This window comes from Somniosus microcephalus, chromosome 8, assembly GCF_052327205.1.
Source record: "Somniosus microcephalus isolate GS21.2 chromosome 8, FLI_Smic_1.0, whole genome shotgun sequence".
NCBI classification, from domain to species: domain Eukaryota; kingdom Metazoa; phylum Chordata; class Chondrichthyes; order Squaliformes; family Somniosidae; genus Somniosus; species Somniosus microcephalus.
This window is the reverse complement of record NC_140994.1, coordinates 164653455-164669723: the sequence shown is the minus strand read 5'-3', so window position 1 is coordinate 164669723 and position 16269 is coordinate 164653455. Positions and strand designations below refer to the sequence as shown.

The window sequence follows — 16269 nt, the reverse complement described above, 5'->3', positions numbered from 1 at the left end:
ACCCATATACAATTGACCAAACATCACTGTTGGTTTTCTCGGGGAAGTGCCCTCAGCCCAACCATCTTCAGCTACTTCATTAATAACCTTCCCTCCATCATAAGATTAGGAGTGGGCTTGTTCACTGATGATTCCACAGTGTTCACCTCCATTCACAACTCCTCAGATAAAGAAGCAGCCCATGGCAGCCTGCAACAGGACCTGAATAATATCCAGACTTGGGTTGATAAATGACACATAACATTCGCACCACATAAGTGATAGGTAATGACCATCTTGAACAAGAGAAAGTCCAGCCACTTCCCATGGCCTTTAATGGCACCACCATCACCAATACCCCATCATCAAAATCCTGGGGGTCATTATTGATCAGAAGCTGAATAGAACCAGCCAAATCAACACTATGGCTACAAGAGCAGAACAGAGGCTGGGTAAACTGTGATAAGTTGCTCATCTCCTTGACCCCTCAAAGCCTCTGTTTGAATACACACCATTCACCTGGATGGGTGCAGCCACAACAACACTCAAGAATCTCGATACCATCGACGACAGAGCAGCTTGCTAGCTTGGTGCCCCTGCCACTGGACTCAATATCCACTCCTCCACCACTGGCACACTGTGGCTGTCGTATGTACAATCTACAGGAAGCACTATAGCAACTCGCCAAGGTTACTTTGACAGCACCTCTCCCTCCCCTGAAACCTATGAAATATTTCAACTGTGAAATATTTTGGAATAGATGGGAATGCTGAACATTGTAGTCCTGTTCAGCCTAATGGTACAATTACAAATAAAATTTTTAAATTTGGGGAGGCAGGAACAGGACACAATGACGCATCTTGACCATTGCTATGTAGTAGGAACACAGAGGATGTGTGTTGGTTATGTAGGAAACGATACTGCTTTGTTTTTAGAGCCTGATAATGATCTTAATCTATATATATAAAGCGGTACTTCTGTCATTCTGTCTGTCTATCTGTCTATCTGTCTGTCATTTCCTGTGCGTCTTACGGGTATGCACTCGAAAGTTACAGGGCGTACCTACGCGCGCGTTACCTCCAAAGAAAGCTTACGCTTCAGAGACGGTTTTAAGCGTATTTACTTTTTGGTCGGACGAAAATTGTTCGCGCCTTATGCAAAAAACCTTCAAATTTAAACTCATTATCTGCTAGCATTGATTGACTGACATCAAGGTTCCACCAATCCTGTTCCGTCACGATTGACCAATCCTACAGTACGGTCCCCTGATGGTTGGCCAATCGGTGTGTGTGTGGGCGGGACTACTCGTTTTCATCTCGGGGAGCTGCCAGCCATTGTTTGACTACCAGCTTCCAGCTCAAATGACTTCACCTTCCAGCTAAAACGACTTTCAAAGTTAGTTTCTCTTTTAAAAATAACATAAGATTTACCAAAAACGTTTTATAAGTACTTTCACTTTCATTTTTCAACCTTTTAAAAGCTAGACATACAGGGACACAGACAGGGCCCTAAGCCTCCCACTCGATTTAAAATGTTGCCCAGCACCAGATTCACAAAGGGACACAGACAGGGCCCCAAAGCCATAAGTAGTTTCACTTTCATTTTTCAACCTTTTAAAAGGTAGACATACAGGGACACACACAGGGCCCTAAAGCCTCCCACTCGATTTAAAATGTTGCCCAGCACCAGATTCACAAAGGGACACAGACAGCGCCCCAAAGCCTGGCACTCAATTTAAACCGCCTGCCCCAAAACAGCCCCGGCAACGCCGGGCTCCCCAGCTAGTAGTGTATACATCAATAAAACACAGAGGTTCTTCATAATGATCTCCCAGGGTTTTTCATTGCCTTACACATATATTGCAGATCACTTAATTATAGCTTGCTTAATAAATAACTTTGTTCCACAAACTATAACCAAAGTTCACTCCAATATGTGTGAAGGAATCGTGTACTCATGAAACTGATGGTAAATGCAGAAATAATCTGGCAAATCACTGGAGCTTCTATGCATAATTAATACTATTCTGTGTGCAGACTATAAATTAGCTAGTAAAATTAGCGTTTGTGTCCCTCTCCTATTTCTCCTGAATTTAAAATTGTACTTTTACATATGTTATTAAATTCAGTGGTACCCCCACAATCAGCACTCCACTTGTTCTACTACACTGCCATTATGTAGTAGGCTAATTGTTGAGTCTGTGCTTTCAAATGTAGTTATGCTGAATAACTGGACACAGACAACAGAATACTTAAACAGGTCTTTAGTAACTGAGGGTCAGGGCTGAACTGAAATACACTTTCCTCCACAGGGTTTATATACCGGTGTGGTCACCACCGGTATCACAATATACAGGAGCCATCAGAAAGTAGTCCATCACCTTAAGGTATCCTCTTAAGGTGGTACAGGTTACATACACTACAATTCCTCCCCTTTTAGCTTAACAGTGTACACCCCAATTTAAACATAACATGGATAACATATATACAACTTTCATACAAAACTGTTCAAAGATTCAGTCTCTGAGGAGGCCTCCTGATCCGGGCCGGATAACGCCTTTCAGGAGTCTCTGGTTCTTGTTGCTGGGGTGACTCATCCATTTGATCTCTTATGGATTGAACATCATCATGTACGTTCGAGTCTGAGGTAGATGCTACAGGCTCAATAACTTCTTCAACTGGTGTCTCTGCCATAGACATGGGGTCGACCCTTGTTCTCGATTCCACAAGTTGGTCAGCATGACGTCGTATTATGTTCTCACCAACGTCTACCGTGTACATCAAGGGTCCTTGTCGGGCACGAATTGTTCCGGATTGCCATTTATCATTCCTATAGTCCCTGGCCAACACTGGTTGTCCTATTTCGAAACTCCGAGTGGCCTTGTTATTTACGTGCTGGAATTGTTTGTTTTCGACTTCCCTACGCACATTGGGTTTTAACAAATCCAACCGGGACCGCAACCTCCTGTTATAGAACATTATGGCAGGGCTTTGATTTGTCACTGCATGCGTGGCGTTTCGATATGCCATCAGGAAATTGTCCACCTTGTGTTGTAGTGGAATATGGTCTTCGCTCATGGCCTTTATCGCCTTTTTGAACGTTTGTACAAATCTCTCGGCCAACCCATTGGTAGCCGGATGATATGGGGCAGATGTATAGTGTTTCACCCCATTCTTTTTCATGAATTTCTGGAATTCTTCTGACACGAACTGTGGTCCGTTGTCTGAACATATTTGTTCCGGCGACCCATTCCTTGCAAATATGGTTCTTAGAACTGCGATCGTCTTTTCAGAGGTAGTGGTCGACATCTTAATCACTTCTGGCCATTTAGAATGTGCGTCTACCGCTATCAAAAACATGGAATCCATGAATGGACCTGCAAAGTCGATATGCACACGTTGCCATGGGGTTGAAGGCCATTCCCACGGATGCAGCGGTGCAATTGGAGGTGCGTTTTGAACTTTTTGGCACCCTGAGCAGCTTTTAGTCAGATCCTCTATTTGTTTGTCGATACCTGGCCACCACACATAAGCCCTAGCAAGGCCTTTCATCTTGACTCCCCCCAGATGACCTTCATGCAGTTCCTTCAGAACTCTCTCCCTTAACTTAGGAGGAATAATCACCCTTGTTCCATACATCAGTGTTCCTTGACAGACGGACAGCTGTTCTCGTCTGGCTGAGAATGCAGGTAACAGTGGTTCGCCATATGCTGGCCATCCCTTCACTGTCAAATCGTAGACCCGAGACAGTGTCGGGTTGTTTCGGGTCTCTCTCTCAATACTCGCATTGGTGACTGGTAAGCATTTGATGATGGTCGAGTGAAATATCTCGACAGGGTCAACTGCCAGTGCCTCTTCCACTGTAGGTAGTGGCAGGCGTGACAGCCCATCAGCATTACCATGTTGCTTTGTACCTTTGAATTCGATATCATATTGATGCGCCCCTAGGAAAAGGGACCATCTCTGAAGCCTCTGCGCCGTCATAACCGGAACACCCTTCTTAGGGTTAAAAATGGAAACCAACGGCTGGTGATCTGTCAGCAGCGTAAACTTTTGGCCTTGCAGGTAATGGTTAAATTTCTTAACTCCCCACACGAGGCTGAGAGCCTCCCTATCTATCTGAGCATAGTTGCGCTCTGCGGAGGTCAATGATCTGGATGCGAACGTGACTGGCCTTTCCAAGCCATTTGGCAACTTATGTGAGAGCACTGCCCCGATACCATATGGAGAAGCATCACAAGCTAAACGAATAGGTAGCGTTGGGTTAAAGTGAGCCAACACTTCCTTAGAGGTGATCAGTGCCTTGCTTTTTTGAAAAGCCCGCTTACAGTCCTCGCTCCTCTTCCATGGTACTCCCATTTGCAAAAGAGTGTTCAGCGGGTGTAACACCATGGATAAATTTGGAAGAAACTTGTGGTAATAGTTAATCAACCCAAGGAACAACCTCAACTGGGATACATTTTCCGGAGCGGGAGCTTTCACAACAGCTTCGATCTTGTCAGGTGACTTATGAAGCCCCTCCTGGTCAATGACGTGGCCGCAGTATGAGATTCGCTTCTGAAAGAACTCACATTTCTGGCGATTAACTCTGAGTCCATATTCTTTCAATCTGGTGAGCACCTGCTCCAAATTCGCGAGGTGTTCCTTATCATCATCTCCTGTAATCAGAATGTCGTCCAGGTAGCATTGTGTGCCTGGAATTCCCTGTAATACCTGCTCCATGGCCCTTTGCCAAATCGCTGGAGCCGATGCCACTCCAAAAACCAGTCTATTATACCGATATAAGCCCTTATGTGTGTTGATCGTGAGATACTGGCGTGACGCTTCATCAACTTCCATCTGTAGGTACGCCTGCGCCAGGTCTATCTTGGTGAAGTGTTTCCCACCAGACAGCGAAGCGAAGATATCCTCAATCCACGGAAGCGGATATTGCACCGTGTGAAGAACCGGATTAACAGTGATCTTGAAATCGCCACAGATGCGAACCTTCCCAGGTTCCCCCGGCTTGTTGCTCAACGAACGCTTCATGACGGGAACAATGGGTGTGGCCCATTCGCTCCAGTCCACCTTTGACAGAACTCCTGAACGTTCTAGCCCTTCCAGCTCTGCTTCCACAGCAGGTCGTATCGCATAAGGTACCGGTCTGGCTTTGAAAAATTTTGGGTTTGCAGTGTTCCCAGTCCCTGTTGGAACACCTCCTTAGCATCGTCCAATATTTTGGACAGTCGTTTAGGTTTGACGTCGTCCTCTTTACAGGAATCTACAGTTAATGCTTGTAAGGAATGCCAGTCCACATTTATTCTCCGGATCCATTCCCGTCCCAGTAGTGGTGGACCTCCCTCAGGTAACACATACAAGTCCATTCCCTGACTTTCTTTACCATTGTAGACCACCTTTACCTTTATCTTTCTGATGGGGTATACTCTTTGCCCCGTGTATGTTTTTAATACAATCTCCGTATCCCTCAGGGGAATGTGTGAGAATAACCTTTTGTAATCTTGCTTATTCATGACCGTCAATGCCGATCCAATGTCCAATTCCATCTTCACTTGGACTCCTGCTATCCGAAGCATGACCCAGATAGTTTGGTGGTCTGCTGTGTTACCCACATTATGTATTTTTAGACAACCCAGTTCCTTACTGCTGGAGTCTGAATCCGTCTTCTGTTCATCTGAACTGTTCTCTGTCACCTTGTGTACTTTTTTGTACTTCTCCTGCGGCGACTTTTTGTTGCTGGTCTTCTTTCCTGACCGGCATACTCTCGCTATGTGACCAAGTTTGCCACATTGCCTGCATTCTTTATCTTTGAACCAGCACTGGTTCTGGTCATGCGTTGTCCTTCCGCAACGATAGCACTTTACTGCACCCAATGCCATTTCATTGGTGCTGAATTCCGATGGCCTTTGCTGCATTTCTGCAGTGCCTCGTGCTGCTGCCTCGTGCGATGCTGCAATGCTGAAAGCTTTGTCCAGCATAAGATCCTTTTCCTCTAACAGTCGCTTCTGAGTTCCTTCCTTTAGTAGCCCACACACAAACTTATCTCTCAGAGCGTCTGCTAGTCCTGTACCGAACCGACAGTACTTTGATAACTTGCGCAGTTCGATTAAGAATTCAGCGTTGCTTTCCTCTTTAAGCTGAATTCTTTTGTAAAATTTAAATCGTTCCACTATCAGCAGCGGCGTGGGGTTTAAATGCTCTTGCAGGATAGTAACAATATCCGCGAAACTCTTTCCTACCGGTTTATCTGGTGTTACAAGGTGCCTTAATAACCCGTACGTCTTCGCACCCATCGAGTTTAATAGGGTTAGTGCTTTCTTATCCACCGGTACCTCATTCGCTGTACAGTAAACTTCAACGCATTCCACATAAGTGGCCCAATCTTCTACATCGCTATCAAAAGCAGTGATGTTACCCGTTTTTGGCATCCTTGTTGAGTTTCCTTTATTTTATTTTATTTTTCAAAATGGAGGCTTCCCGCGCTTGGCGGCTTTTCCCGCGCTTGTCTTCTTCCCCCGCCGACTAAAATGGTGATTACCGCGCTGTTGCCGTTCTCGCCTCCCAGCGGTCCTTTATTTCCCCCGACGCTGCTGCTCTTGTTCCCCGCCGCTCCCGCGGTCCTCGCGGACATCAACGCTTTTCTGGCTGCTGCGCGTCTCTGCCCTGATTGCAGTCCGGCCCCTGACACCGGCTGCGGTCGTGTTCTCCGCCCTTTTCTTCGTTTTCCCTCCCCTTCTCCCACTGACAACTCGGCCGACTTCCCCTCCGTGCCGCTCGATCGGGCTTACCCGCCGCTGTCGTAGAAGGGATGATCACTGCCTGTTGCTGATGGTGGACTTTGTGGCCAGCAAACCAACCCGGGTTCCCGATGGCCTCCCTTGTGATGCAGTGCTCAGCAGGATGTTGAGGGCGATTGCCCCTTTTCGACGCCCGTTCTGAGGACGAAGCTTCCTAGGATGCAAAACTGCCGCTAGGTACGATCAGACTCGTCGCCACTGTTGAGTCTGTGCTTTCAAATGTAGTTATGCTGAATAACTGGACACAGACAACAGAATACTTAAACAGGTCTTTAGTAACTGAGGGTCAGGGCTGAACTGAAATACACTTTGCTCCACAGGGTTTATATACCGGTGTGGTCACCACCGGTACTACAATATGCAGGAGCCATCAGAAAGTAGTCCATCACCTTAAGGTAGTCTCTTAAGGTGGTACAGGTTACATACACTACACTAATTGACTAGCTTGCAGTACTATGGCAATGAAGAATTATTATCACCATATCCCTATTCTACTTACATAGAGTCGGGCAAATTCTCCTCCTCATTCTCGTCTTCCAATGGAAATCTTTCTTCCAACACCTCATCATTTGACTGAACTAAAAAATATATATTTAAAACATTCATATATAGTCATAAATAGTCTATGTTACTAATATGTATTACAAGCTATTACAATAGTCAGAGGCTCACTTGCAGTAACAAATCACGGAGAAATAAAATAACCACAACATAAAAGACATTTTTAAAGCCTGTATGGAATATAGAATTTATCCTGTGCTGCGATTCACATAATAATGTATAAGCAACAAAATTATACACTTTCTACCTAATAAGTATTATTATGAATCCCAGGGCCAGCCACTATAGTACTTCTTTGGATACATCTTCCCAATTATAAATATTACCATCAATGACCTTTGTTCCTTACAACCCAACTAATTAATAATCCACTTTGCAGTTCCTTTTCGGCCTTTCACTTTAACATCCAAGTTCCTGGGAGACACTATTTTCACTCCCCTATTCTATATTCCTATCTCTTTCAAATATTTTAAACCTTGCACTGTGAATCATTTACATCTTCATGCTACTTCTAGCATATAACCCATAACATTCTATGGGGGAAAAATTTGTGTATGCCAAGAGAATTGCCGGTGTCACTGGCAACTTGAGTTAACGGCTGCTGAAAATGGCCACAGCGCTACCATTCAAACATTCGCGCTGGGGGTTGGCGATGTGTAGTGCAGCACTAACTTATCGTGGAACGCTCTGCTGGTGGCGTTAATGGAGGCCTCTGACCTGAAGTTCCTGTCCACAGTCGGCGTTGCATCTTCTTATAGCCTCTGAGAGTGAGGCTGTGGCATTTGCAAGGAATTGTGGGCAAATAATAGGGCAATGCATTCAGAACTAATAAAAATTACAATGCAGTGAAAAAATGCAGCTTTCAGCCCTTACTGCCTTTCCTTTCAATAAAAAATTCACCATTAAAAAGAAGTGCCAAATGGAATTCTTCAGCACTTAAGGCTGGGATGCATCCTCCTCTTCTGCTTCCTCCTCTTCAGCTTCCTCTTTTTCTGTGTCTTCCTCTTCCCTCTGCGAGCAGATGTTGTAAATCTGAAATCACAGCATCTCGATCTGAGATGTGAACTCTGTTTCTCTCTCCATGGATTTTGCCTGACCTGTTGAGTATTTGCAGCATTTTCTGTCTTCTCAGAGGCCTTCTTTTACCATCCAAGGCCTTGCAAGCATCCAGGAGCACTCCCTACACACTTAAAAAAAACATTTAACATCTATTGCAGCAAGCCACTACTTCAATAAAATCAAAAAGCCCAGTCCAAAATTTCAAATGCAAACTTACCTGAAAGATGTGTGTATCCCTTTAAGAGGTGCTGACAGCGCCTCTGTCAGTCTATTTGCACACTGGGTTTCCCTGTGGTTATGATCAGTGCTAGGGTCAAAGTTGGCCGTGGTGACGTTAAGTTGTTGGGGCTCACCGACTGATGTCACCACTCTGCCATTTTTTTTTTGCAGGGTGCTACTACTTACCGGCCGTGCTACTGGGACATTGAAAATGGAGGACGCTGCTGGACTTGCCACCAGCTGGCAAAAGAGTGGCAGCCGCCGCTCTTTTGCCATATTTTGCCGGTAACGGGTGGCGTTAAGCCGTATATCTTTACACTCATTTTCCTAATGCTGGTGAAAAAAACTTGAGGGCGAGGAAGAGGCTTTCTGTTAAAAATACTCCGCTCACAGAAAGTATACCTAGAACTCTTAGGGGTAAAATGTGGTTGCTTTGTGCCTCCCATTAGTGCCTCCCGCCTCCCGCATTAATGCCTCCTGCTTGGGGTGCTACCATTGAATTTTGGGCACGGGGGTGCTAACTTTTTCGGGGCGCAAGCTATATTTCCCCCCTTAGACATATTTACAATTTTGTCTCAAATAGAGAGCAATAGAAATCTTCCCTCCCAGGCTAATTCTGCAGGTTGTTTTCACACTTGGAGATCAACATTTTGAATTTTCACACCTCCAGTGAATAGTTCCAGTGCTGTTGGTTATCCAAACAGTTTTGTGCAAGTTCTGTCGCAGCTCCATTGAGTTCAGTGGGAGCCAGATCTTCAGACTGGCCTTAGGATGACTGAGAACCTCTTGAATAGGGAAAAATGATTGCTGGTTGGGTTCAGCTTCACATTTGGGGCTGAATTTTTACTTTGAAGACTGTGTGGGTAGTTAAAAGCGCCGAGGTTGGCAGCGTGTTGGGAAGCTGGCTTCAACCCATCGGCTTCCGCCTTTAACTCGGGCACGATAGTCAGCGTGCCAGAGACCTCCTTGGGAGAGGTGGGTGACCTAATCAAAGCAGTTTAGAGCTCATTAGGAGGCTATTAACAGCATTTTTTACCTGATGTTGCGGCTTTTACTGGCTGTCCACGGGATTTCCGGGTTTGCTAAACCTCACCAGTGAAAGCAAGGTGAGAGCACAGCGGCAATTGTGGAAATTGAACAAATGACAGTTTTTCACTTCGGGGCAGTGAAGATCTAAGTTCGCAGGACACGGAGCAGGCATTTCCAGTGGTGAGCATATATTTTTCTGGCCTTCTACAAGGCAACTTAGAATAGGTATAGGGGTGGGAGTAAAGTGGGAATTTTGTTAGAATTGTGATTTTAGTCGATTTCCTTCATTGTGTCCGTTTCTCCTCCCCTTTTTAAGCAAGGCAGTGTTGCACCTAGCAGAAAAGTGCTATAGTGAACATTGAATTCAGTATTTAAAACTGTATTAAAAAGGAGTAGCTGTTTTTAAGTACTGCATGTAAAACTGTATTAAAAGGGGTGTTGCACCAAGCTGAAGTGCTGTGGTGAATGCTGTGTAGCCTTTTTTTAAAGTAACTGTATTAAAAGGGAGTGTTGCGCCAAGCAGAGGAGTGCTGTGGTGAACAGTGTGTTTCTATATTAAAGTACTGTATTTAAAATAAAGTAGTGTTGCACTGAGCAGGGAGCACTCTAGTGGACACTGAGTGTACTGCGTGTATTAAATAAAGTAGTGTTGCACTGAGCCGGGAGCCCTCTAGTGGACACTAAGTGTACTGCGTTTAAGCAAAAGTGCTGTACCAGGCAAAAGAGCTATATCGATTATTTTAAGTTGTTTCCTTTTTTTTTTGTTTTCAATAAATACTGCTCTGTTTTGCACCCAAAACCATGAGTCACGTTGTTTTCTGTCCACATCGCCATCGAATAAGTCCGGGGGTCAGAACTCAGGAATAGGGGAGCACTTCGAAACCGCAAGGGCGTCCTTGTAGCAGCTCAGAGGCTTCTGACTGGCCAGAGACAAATAACCCCAGCCCCGCTAGCGTGTGTGGCTAATTCCTTACAGAGCACAGGGGTGCACCTCGCAAAAGGCAATACCCCCAACACAGGGTATACAGGCAGAGGATCAGCTTCCTGGACATGACTGAACACCAGTGCCTCAGGAGGCTCAGGCTATCACGTCAAATTGTGGTAGACATCTGTGGCCTGCTGGAAGAAGACCTGCTGCCAAGTGGACCTGGTGGACACGTGTTCCCATGGCTGTCAAAGTCTCCACCTCCCTCAACCTCTTCACCTCAGGCTCCTTCCAGGGATCTGCAGGAGACATTTGCAGGATCTCGCAGTCGGTCGCCCACAAATGCATTACCCAGGTGACCGATGCCAGTCAGGCACTTATGCAAACTTTGCCACCAATGAAGCCAGTTAGACTGTGCGGGCGCTCGCCTTTGCGGCTCTGGCTGGCTTCCCACAGGTGCAGGGCATCATTGAATGCACACATGTGGCCATCAAGGCACCCCCAGATCACACAGGAGTGCTTGTGAACTGGAAGGGATTCCACTCCCTCAATGTGCAGTTCATCAGCAACCACAAAAAAATCATCATGCATATGTGTGTGCCAGATTCCCAGGGAGCTGTCATGATTCATTCATCCTGCGCCAGTCCACCCTCTCTCAGCTCTTCACACCTCAGACCAGACTTACCAGCTGGCTGCTTGGAGACTAGGGGTATCCACTGAATATGTGGCTGAGGACATCCTTGAGGAGGCCAAGCAATGAGGCCAAGGAGCGCTACAATCAAAGCCAGATGATAACGAGATGTGTAATAGAGCAAGTAATCAGGATGCTGAAGATGCACTTCAAAAATGCCTGGACAGATCAGGAGGAGCCCTTTAATATGCACCAGCCAGGGTCTCCAGAATGATTGTGGTATGCTGTACTCTGCACAACATACCGCAGCAGCGAGGATTGTATTTGCAAGAGGAGCAAGGTGCAGAGCACAGAACCTCTTCGGAGGAGGAAGAGGAGGAGGAGCAGGAGAAACACAAGGAGGTGGAACCTGAAGTGGACCTGGCACCAGCAGCACCGCACATTACTGCCCGGGAGGCTCAGGATGGCCTTGTAATGGCACGATTTAGTTAGGTTGCACCAGTGCACTCATATGGTACCCAGACGCTGAACCAACTTCCCCTGCACCCCACCCCACCACTACCACCACAAAGCAGTCTTAAAATGACCAAACCCTTCCTGTCACACGCACCCATTGCTCAAGGTTAAGTAATGTCTTACCATTCACTCCAACTGGCAAGGCCACTTGTCAGGCAGCAGGCAAAAATGGACAAGACGGGAAAGTGGCACAAATAATTTTACGTGGTTTAAAAATTCAACAGAAACTTAATTATATAAAATTTTATAACACCCATGTGGATACCCTTGTGCACCTACACTTGTGTCATCCTTCTCTTTCTACATCTTCTATGCCATGCAACCCCTATGGCTTCAGCAGAGATAGAGGCAGGCTGCACACTTCCCTGCTCTGACTGCTTAGACACTTTTGGCAGATGTCCTCTGAATTTTGGAGCCTGTGAGGGTCCCGTCGAAGACTGCTCCTCCTGCACCTGCGCAGGAGCAGACTTAGCCATCGGCATACGAGGCAGCATGTGGGGCTCTGACTGAGGTGCCGGGGTGGGGTGCGGCTGGCGGCAACAGGGGACAAGTGTGAGCACTTTGAGCAGAGGTCCCACTTCCATGTCCCCTCTCACCATCATCCCTCTCATGGCCCACCCTCACTTCCCTGCTAGCAAGGAGCTGGAGAGCACTTTGCTGCACATCAGTGGGGTGATGAATGGCCAAGTCTAGGTTTCTATCCATCCTGGATATGGCTGCAATCAGAGTGTACAAGCTGTTGTTCATAACAAGAATGCACTCGTTTGACTGACGCATTTGATGCTCCATGCAGGTGGCCACCCTTTCCATGGATGAACACATCATAGCCATGGCCTGTGACATCATGCCAGTCATGCTGGAGATGGACTCCACCATTCTCCCTACAATTGAGCACATCATGGCTGGAAAAGCTGTCAGAGCCTTCTGCTTTCTGTTGCTCCTCAAGAATCATCCGCTTTGTCGATGACCCCCGGGGTTCAGCATCTTCGTCCAGCTGAGCAGTACTTGGAGCATCCTGCGTCCTCCGACAAGGACTCGCCACACTGTCCCTGTCTCCACTATCTGTTCTTGCTCACATGTGATCTACTTTATCTCTTACTGAACCCACCGAGGTGTGTGTATCTGCGCTGATGCTGGGTGTGCCTGGGTCATGTGACGGTGCAACCTCAGAGTCCGCAACCTCCTCCGAGGAGTCATCTTCCTCCTCTGGCTGGACAGTGGGGTGGAGGGGAACTTTTGAGGGGCCTGTGGGAGAGTAAAGAGATGAATTAGAACTGTTATGATAATGTTTTAAGTGACTATTATGCACATGATCCTATTTCACTGGCTGTTGACATCAAGTCACCATGAGTGACTGTTGTATGCCATGTGACTGTATGATATTTAATTCTGTCACCAGGTAGCTGGGAGATCCCCCTCTCTCCATCTCCCACTACCAGCAGCTCTGCAATGCGGCTCAGCTCCTCTGCTGAAGTCAGTGGTGTTGTGATTGGAGGGCCACCATTGGTTCGCTGCCTCTCTCGGGTGTTCTGCGCTCTCTTCTCCTACAAGGAGGGAAACAAGAGACCTTTGAGTGAGAGTCATGGAATGAGTGGAAGGGATGGATGGGCAATATCTGTTGAGAGTGACTATGAGGGAGAGGCGTGACATTGCATTAAGATGAGGGTGAGTGTCAGTGGTGGATGGTCAGATGGGGATGTGAGCAGGTGCATAGACAGAGAGGGATGGGTGCACCTGCAAGGTAGGTTGGTGTGAGGAGTGATGTGCAGGAGTAGGCTTGGGAAGGCAGAGTGAGGGGGTTGGGGTGACACGCACATCAGGATGTAGGGCAATGTGGCATTGTACTCACCTTTCCTGACCTCATGAGGTTGTTTAAGCGTTTCTGCCACTGGATCCCTGCCCGACCAACAGCACTCCTCCTGCTCACTTCTTCTGCAATCTCCAGCCATGCATTTTTCGTCTGAGCAGCTGACCTCTTCCTCCCATCAGCAGGGAAGAGGATGTCCCTGTGGGCCCTGAGACCTTGGAGTAATATTTCCAAGGCGGCATCACTAAATGTGGGGGCTGTTTTCTGCCTTTGAGCCTGCATAATTAAGAATTGAGTTTTATCAAATTGTTAGCGCGTAACCAATTCACCTCTCTCACAACCTGGCTTCCACCTCCATCAGCCTTCAAGTGACATCAGTCCATTGCTCCTTTAAATAGATGAAGTAGAGTCATCCGTGACATCATCGGACCTGCTCCAGTTAATTGGCTGGGGAAACCCAGAAGTCTAATTCAATTGCAGTGGCTTTGTTAAAAAGCCATTGTAAAACATCGGTTCCCAATGCGATTCATGCCCCCCCCCATCCACATCCCCCCACCCTCCGCCACCCACCCCCCCCCCCCCCCCGCTGCCATCCACACGCAAAGGTAAAAATCCAGCCCTTAGCCTCTGGCGGCTTTTGCAGAGTTGGTCCCCAGACCTGGATGAGTATTGGTTCTTAATGAAACCAATGGAGCTGCTCGAAGATGCATGTAGGCCATCCCCATGATATACATCAATGGAGCCAGCTAAGGAGGAAGTGGAGACCCATAGAGGAGAAATTGGTCCTTGCTGTGCCTGTTTTTTGGGTGAAAGATTTGTAATGGGTGAACCAATTTCGGTCATAATTTCTCATGCTTGATCTCCTCTCGGAAGTGCTGCCATATTGGATGCTGTCGACTTCCAGTGTCCAGAGCACCTACCTGAAACAGGTATTAGGCACATTGAATGTGCAAATCAGGGTCCTAGCCCCCTGTTTTAGGACCCCATTTGAAATTTGTCATCATTGGGTGAAGTCTGCTCCACTCAGTTTTTCTGGGTCTGCAGAAACCTAACCAGCAGTCTTCAAATGAGCCGTCTGAGGCCGTCCAGAAAAAGGTAAGTTAACTTTTTTGTATTTTCATTTCTGTGCAGCCAGAAGGTGCAGGAATGCGCCACCTAGCTCATAAAAATACTGTGGATGCTATTGGCTCGCCTGCCTCCAGTTCACCACCAAGGGTCACATTACATACAACTACAGGCTCTTTATCAGACTTCTTTTCCACCCCCTCTCAAATACCATTTAAGCCTCAATAGAACACATGATTAAATTTATTCACCAAATACACTTCATTTCACATATCTAATAATGGAACTCCCACACTATAATTACTTGCCTTTTATTAGCCAATTTGGATATCCTAGAATTTTTCTTTCTATCTCATCATTGGTGTCTGCTATCTCTTAGTCATCCTCCACATGAGTGACAGCTATTTCCTTCAATTCATCATCCTCTAAAACCTCAACTCTACTTAGCATTTCATAACAATAAATAACATGTTATTTTCCCCCATCTCCATTATGTTTCAGATGACTGTAATGCCTTGTCAGCTATATAAATTTAATTCCTCCCTATAGCATATTTATCTATTTGTCTATGATTTAAATGCACAAAAACACGTTTTCATTGGATTGCTTTTCACTATATACATCTTTCCTATTTTACATATTCATTAGTTATTGCTTGTTGAATATCAATTAATGTAACTGCATTGCAGCTTTTTTGGTTCCTTTGTATTACATTTTTATATCAGTTCTCCTTATTTCAAACTATTTTATAATCTCTCTATACAGATCCCTTTGTAATGAATTTCTAGGCCAATCTCCCTTCTTAAATTTCAATCCAATTCACACTAGTTACCAGTGATACATATATAAAACACTATAAATTATAATGATTAAAATATACTTTTATTTCTCTCACACTTAAAAACCATTCCCAACTCCTTATAAAATATGTACTTGCCTTAATAGACTTCACCTAACCAGTGCCAAGTACTTACCAGGGTGGTCAAAAATTAATGTGTTTAACATCTCAAAGATTCGCTTAGTCTCCTGCTTGATGGTTGATATTGTGGTTTCATCAAGCTTCTTCCAGGACACCTTCAGTTTTTCTACTTCAGTATTGTTGTTAGAAATCCTGAAATTGTTTTACAGCAATTAGAATGAAACCAAATATTTCTAATTAACATCACTTTTTGCTCAATCTCAAAAATACAGTCTGTTTTTTCTGTGTGCAATACAGTCAGGCAAATTTCAAATGTTTTTTTTAAAATTCTGTTATTTAATTTTTATGTAAATTGGGAACTTCACAAAAAAGTTTCAAATTGTTTTCCTATTTATTCACAAAGACACCTAATTAATCTAGATCATATTGAAATGCCTCATTACATCACTTATACATAATGTTATTGTGACAAAAATGATACACAGTTGTTCCATCCTTTCTCTTTCCCCACACAGATAAAGAGTGTGGAAACGATTAAATATGCCAGTTGGAAAATGAACACTATAAATCTTACTTAATAAAAGATTGTTTTCCTGAACAACTTGTCAAAGTGGCTACAAAATGTTCAGCGTTTGACACAAAAGGTTCAAAACTCGTGAGACAGGTAAAGATTTTTTTTATGTACTGATGAAATTCAGATTAATAACCAATGCAACTAGATAAACTGACAATCTAGTTTCCAATGTTTCCATTATATATATTTTTT

The 16269-nt window shown here is 45.3% G+C and overlaps 1 protein-coding gene across 5 annotated transcripts in view; it reads right to left on the bottom strand.

The window, feature by feature from the left end:
- LOC147113909 (putative E3 ubiquitin-protein ligase MID2) overlaps window positions 1-16269 on the bottom strand; it is a 114700-nt gene that overhangs the window by 41460 nt on the left and 56971 nt on the right. For all 5 annotated transcript variants that reach the window (XM_085995316.1, XM_085995317.1, XM_085995313.1 and 2 more), the window contains exons 6-7: window positions 15559-15695; window positions 7272-7350 (exon numbers count right to left, since the gene is read on the bottom strand). In XM_085995316.1, the coding sequence (XP_085851442.1) occupies window positions 7272-7350; window positions 15559-15695 (216 nt within the window). The remainder of the gene's footprint in view (window positions 1-7271; window positions 7351-15558; window positions 15696-16269) is intronic.